Raw genomic sequence first — 5,988 nt, 5'->3', positions numbered from 1 at the left:
CTGTTTGACTGTCCCGCTTTATGTATTTCACATATTGCTCAGATAAACATTCAGAGTGGTTGGGAAAACATGTCTCATAAACTGATGTTTTCTACTCCAAAATCCACCCCAAAATGGGCCATTTGACATTTGACATGAGCGGGCGGACTTGCCTGCTACATGTCCACACAGACAATGAATGTTTATCATGACGAATGATGCCTGTGAAGCATGTTTTGTCTCTTTTAGGACACGCTCTTTATGTAAGGCCCCACAACCAACTCTGGTTACATCACCACTGGCTGTAAACCAGACACCTTTTCAAAGCAGCAAGTGCTGGGCCAGGCCAGTTCTAGCTGGATCTCTAGTCACTGCTCACTGAGTCACACTATCCCTTCAGCTCCATTATGTGCTATATTCAAAGGGAACTATGTACAGCTGTAGGAGTAGTGTTTAAAACAGACTGTATATAAATAGGTTTAAACAGTTTTGTCAGCAGAAATTTGATGTATTTGATATTTCTGTGTTACACTGCAAACTCAGTTTATATGAGTTATGTATTGTGTGTATGGCTCCCCCAGCTGAACTATACTGTGGAGCACCAGTGGTGTGTCACTCAGAAAAGTGTGGCTCGTGTACAGTGGTTGAATTTTCTCAGAAAATTATTTAGTAGTAATAAAAACATCAGTCTAACACCTCATATTTTATTTGAAGTAAGATTTCTCATTTGTAATACCAAGTCTACGACACTAGCCAGGAGGAATCCTAGGAATGTCTCCAGCATGTTGACTAGTCGGTTTCCAAAGAACCAGTCATCTGTCCCTCACATACAGCTGCCCCCCCCCCCCCCCCCCCCCTTTTTTTTTTCTGACATAAGGACCCTCCACCCCTAAGTCTGTGACCACCAGACCAATGTGCAGCTTGGAAAAGTGCCACATCCCTAATGATCCAGCCAATTGAGCGCTCCAGACATTGCAGTGTGTTCAAAAGGCATGTATACGTCTGCTGTGGTCATGCGACATGCGACTGACCCATTAACAGCTTCTTTAGCAACCCGAAGGTCTTAAAGTCAGTGAGGCCACTCGAACTGGCTGGAATACAGAGCTGTGTAACGTAATCCTCACTCTAGAAGTAGTGCAAGACATGGACACATGCTCTCTGTGTTGACTGAATTCACTTACTGCTGTATGAAAAATTAGAAGCCAAATTCAAAACTTTATGATTTATTCATTCATAGTCAGTCATAAAGGATCACAGCTGCTCAGGGATGTAATTGTGAGTGCGTCGTGCCTGCCAAAGCACGCCCCTAAGGTGTGAGGAACTTGAACAAATTGTTGTACAATGAATAATTTAATGGTATGGAAGAGATTGTTATTAAGATGGAGCTCAAATAATAACTTCACATATGCACTGTTTAAACATCCCTTTATCAGAAGTGATACCAAAGGGCTTTACATAGCAAGTGCAATACGTATATATATGGCATGTAGACATACAGAATGCACATTTTATATACTGAAGTACTTTGGATTTTGTTTGGATGTGTGTTTTCAAGGCTGCAATTTATTAACATTTCTAAAATCGGTTTGGAGAGTGGTCGACCTTGATGTGTCTGGTTATTAAAGACAGAGTATAAAGATATACTGTATACTGTAAATATCATCGTGGCCGATTTATCACTTACAATAGGAGGCAAACATGAGCCAGAAGTCCATTCATGATATTCTGTATGATACTTCATGCTGTGAAGAAGTGGTTCGATCTGTAATTTTACATACCATCTGCAGCCAGGAATGACAAAGGAAAATTATTCTTCAGGCAGAATATTCAGAAATATAATTTATTAATTTTTTAAATACATCTCAAAAGTACAAAAGCGGAGGAAAATTTTACAAAGCAAGCATGCTAAATACAAATGTGAATGCAACCTAAATGTGTCAGTCTATAGAGGTCTCTCTAGTCACAAACTACCTCTACCAGAGCAGCGTCACAACTACAACATTTTTAAAAGATAAAAAAAAAAAAAATCCCTCCAGCTGCTCGCACTCACATTTGTCAGTCTCAGGAGATTTTCACGGTCTGGAATGATTTAGTCAGTGGAGCACATCGACAATGGGATTAAGGATTGAGACCAACTGATGGAGGAATAGAAGAAAGGTCAGAAAGACCACAGGTAGTCGGCCAAGCTAGATAATACCCAGCTGTTTTTTCAGCCTCCACAATTGCCCCATGCTGATGTTGTTGCCTCCGCACACCACAATGACCACAGGGCCAAGGTGCTGAGCCAGCTTGCCCTCATCCTGCAGCCTTTTGATAATACCACTGTACACAGCTGCCAGGGCGGCACCACAGGCAGGCTCCACCAGGACCTTCTCGTCATCTGCAGAGAGAGAAGATACCAGAGGAGATCAGTCTCACGGCTGATTTTTGTCATTTTAGATCTAGTGCACATCTGTCCGGGTGTTGGTCGTACTCACCTACAAAGTGTTCGACAGCTTTTACAGCCTCCTGGTCTGTGATTACCTCTGAGAAAACTGTGTGCTCCTGCACCAGTTTCATTGTCTGTGCAGAGACCCGTGTCAGGCCCAGTGTGGTCGCAACACTGGGGAGCAAAACAAAAAGGTCAGTTTTCACCTCAAGAAGAGGTAATGTAGAGACAAACGCCAGACCAGACAGTGTCATTATTTGGATGTAATAGCATTAATGATTAGGTCATACACAATACCTGGTAATTGCAGGTAAAGTGACCAGCTGTCCAGCCTTCATGGCTGCATTGAGGCTATGTGCTCCCATGGTTTCCATGGCTACAATAGGTACGTCAGCCCAGTCAGCACGACGCAGTCCCTCCACCACTCCGTTCAGTAGGCCTCCACCTCCCACCGACAGCACTATGGCTCCTGGCTTCTCCCTCAGGTCTTGCTCCAGCTCCTTCACCAGAGATGTATGGCCTTCCCTGCACACACAAACACAACACAGCCCTGTCAGTCTCCTGGAAAGGTATTCTTTTTTTTTTTTTAAATTAATTTATTAATTCTTAAATGTAGACAGTCTATGCATGCTGCAGCTTCATTTTTCTTTTTCCTTCAAGGCAGCACTTCTTTCTGCAATGCAAGTGCGTCATAAAATGTTGATCTTATCTTACTGTAAGTAGCCCGCGATGTCAGGGATTTATGGATGTGTTTAACTATTTGACTGTGACGTCTAATGTGTAAATGAATTATCTGGCAACCTCTCAAAGTTAAGTCTGTGATAAGATACAGTGTATCTGACATAACACCTCATCCAACCCCTTCAACTGTTCTATACGTGAGTACGAATGACAGAATGTGATATGACAGGTGTCACTATCAGTCGTTTGTGCTTTGTAAAACAATTTAATTTCCTTTAGTGTAGAGAAGAAACTGTCTTATCACTGCCTCCCCCTCTATTTCCTGATGACAGAGAGATTACTATGGGAGGATTTGTTCAGAGAGCACATAGTGATGCTGACACAGTCCCTGAGGGACAGACACTCAGAGACTGTCTTACCAGATGAGGGGGTCATCAAACGGAGAGATGAATATCCACCCAGGGTTATTTGCCACAAGCTGTTGTCCATATTCAATGCTTTCATTTAGAGCCTGACAAAGACAAGGCACACATTTGTTCAATGTGAAGAATTAACATTATTCTAAGAGCATATAAAAATAAGAAAATAATAATATGTGCAAAATGTAACCAGAATCCACAATTTTTTTTAATTTAAAAAGTGATATGATTGATGTGAAGAATGAACTAACCTTTCCATGGATGACCACAGTGGCACCCTCGTCCCTCAGCCTCTCCACTGTGGGATTTGGTGTGACACTTGGAACTACTATGGTAGCAGGTACCCCGAGCTGGCGGGCAGAATAAGCTGCTGCCATACCAGCATTTCCTCCTGTTGGGACCAAAAGTTTCAAAGATTACACACTCAAACAGGGCCAGAGATAATTATCAAATAGATTTTTTTTTGTATTTTTCCTTTTTTTCTTTGGTGCTCACCTGAACAGCAGACAAACCGCTCACATCCTCGCTCTGCCCACTATATGAAAAAAACAAAACAAAAGAGACTTTACAGTCAAAAATCACAGCGACCCAGTGTTCAGATTAGAGATGACACACTTAAACTGGTCCATACTGGCTCCTCTGGATCTATGCCAATCACCCCAGCCTCAACTTCATCAACACAAACCTCCTACAAAACAGAGGAGAAGAAAATGACTCACAGTTTTGCAGAGGTGGCCGATGCCCCTGATCTTAAAGGATCCTGTGGGCTGAGATGAATCCAGCTTGAGGTAAACAGAGGTCCCAGCCACTTTGGTCAAGGCAAGGCTCTGCCTCACAGGTGTGGCCACATGAAGAGGTTGCTGGGTCTTCATCTCACTGTGAAAAAGACAAGCAATAGAAAAGTGCCAAATAATTCAAAACATTGAGCTGATAAAAGAAACATTTGCAAATGTCATTTTTCAAAAACAAAAAGTAAACATAGGTGATTCATTTTCATGTTTGTAGGTAGGTAGGTAGGTTTCTTTATTTGTGCCCATAGGTCAAAAGTAAAAGAGTCAAGTTGTTTCAACTTACCAGACTTAGGTGGAAGAAAATAAGGATCAGGAAAATAAACTGTGCAGTAAATAATGATCCCAAATGTCCTTATTTCTTCTTCTTCTTGTCCCCTTGCAACTTAAGTGCATATATACCTGCTTATGTTGTGGGCTTGGCAAAGGAGGCCCACTTGCTGACCAATCAGCGTTAGGCATTCTGCCACCAGACCCTCCCAGTTGTCGTAAGGATGAGACGTGCAGAAGATGAATGAAAGTCCGCCCGCTGAATTTCACTTCATTCTTTCAAACAACAATCAATTTTCTAGGATGTGTCACGGTCTGATGTAAGCTGGGATGTTCGTACAGTCTGCACTGGTATGACTGGCAGGACTGTGCAGTCATTGAGAGGAAAAACAAGATGTGTTTGCACCTCTCACTGTCATGATTAAGACATCATATTTTAATCAGTATTCTTTGATAGAAAGCGTGTAAAAATGTGTTTTCCCTAAAGCTCATTACATAATTTGACCCTCTTCTCGTCTCCTCTGAGACCACCCATGACATTTTTTACACGATGTCCTTTCCATGTTCTCTCCCCTCTAAAGGAATTGCACACACTGCTGGCATTACCAAAAGAGTCACTACTATTTTGGCCCCGATCTTCAGCTACCAAAAGCGGCCTCCGTGAGCAGCCTCCGTGTGGACGGTTCAAACCTGAACGATCCGGTGTTTCCCGAGAGTGTGACTTGCTGTCCCTGCATAAGTGGAAGAAAGTGCTTTAAAATCGCTGTCTGTCAGGTTGTAAATATCCATATAACAAGTGTAAATAAAGTGGGTTTAAACATATTGATTTGCACATGCTAGTAAAATTATTTAATGACAATACTCTTGTATTTTTTATTGCATTTATTTAAAATTGTGTCCTTAGATTATTAGTTTGATGGTGTTCTACTTTGTGATAGAGAACCATGCCAGCCCTCTGACCAATGATATAACCTGGCCCGCTGCACGACAAGAGCCTGGGGTGAGATGACCGAGGCTCAGTTCCAGCACCTGCTTATATGCTCAGGGTCGCCTCAGAAAGATCATGCGACGTTATTCTTCCTCATGGGCCTATTATTGCCACAGTTAGGACAGTAACACGCTACCAAACAATAGTACAACATTTGACGAAGCCCTTCACATAACTTCAGTGGATCACCACAGTGGAGCAAGATCGACACAAACGAATAAGTAAATACATTTTAATATTAGATAGTTGATCACCATAATTTTATATTTGTGGTGGCCAAAGTCAGCTGATGATGTTATTGAAAATATTACATTTTAACTATATTATAGTTAATAGCCAATTTATCAGCTAATTAATTATTAAAAAATAATAATTAATTAATTAATTAAGGTCTCTGAAATTTTATCACATCACATTCACTTTAGAATCTTTTTT

General features: G+C 41.5%; 1 protein-coding gene across 1 annotated transcript; it reads right to left on the bottom strand.

Moving 5' to 3' along the window:
- Positions 1-1,803: 1,803 nt before the first annotated feature.
- LOC111644930 (L-serine dehydratase/L-threonine deaminase) lies at positions 1,804-4,652 on the bottom strand. The gene is made up of 8 exons (XM_023393908.2): positions 4,582-4,652; positions 4,227-4,383; positions 4,003-4,042; positions 3,759-3,898; positions 3,508-3,599; positions 2,705-2,932; positions 2,457-2,581; positions 1,804-2,359 (listed from the first exon to the last, which is right to left on the bottom strand). The coding sequence occupies exons 2-8, from the start codon at positions 4,377-4,379 to the stop codon at positions 2,166-2,168; spliced, it is 972 nt and encodes a 323-aa protein (XP_023249676.1). The 5' UTR covers positions 4,380-4,383; positions 4,582-4,652; the 3' UTR covers positions 1,804-2,165.
- Between the last annotated feature and the right edge of the window lie 1,336 nt (positions 4,653-5,988).

This window comes from Seriola lalandi, unplaced genomic scaffold (genome assembly GCF_002814215.2).
Source record: "Seriola lalandi dorsalis isolate HSWRI2012SDOR001 ecotype SW California unplaced genomic scaffold, Sedor1 jcf7180002054945, whole genome shotgun sequence".
Classification (NCBI taxonomy): Eukaryota; Metazoa; Chordata; class Actinopteri; order Carangiformes; family Carangidae; genus Seriola; species Seriola lalandi.
The sequence above is the reverse complement of the archived record's forward strand: the minus strand, read 5'-3'. Positions and strand labels throughout refer to the sequence as shown.

What these genes read in the sequence shown, in the direction of transcription:
- LOC111644930 (XM_023393908.2), bottom strand. Translation starts at nt 4,379, where the DNA reads ATGAAGACCCAGCAACCTCTTCATGTGGCCACACCTGTGAGGCAGAGC. An exon ending in CTGTGGTCATCCATGGAAAG is followed by an intron (nt 3,600 to 3,758) that starts GTTAGTTCATTC and finishes TGTCTTTGTCAG; the next exon opens with GCTCTAAATGAAAGCATTGA. An exon ending in AGCTGTCGAACACTTTGTAG is followed by an intron (nt 2,360 to 2,456) that starts GTGAGTACGACC and finishes CTCTCTCTGCAG; the next exon opens with ATGACGAGAAGGTCCTGGTG.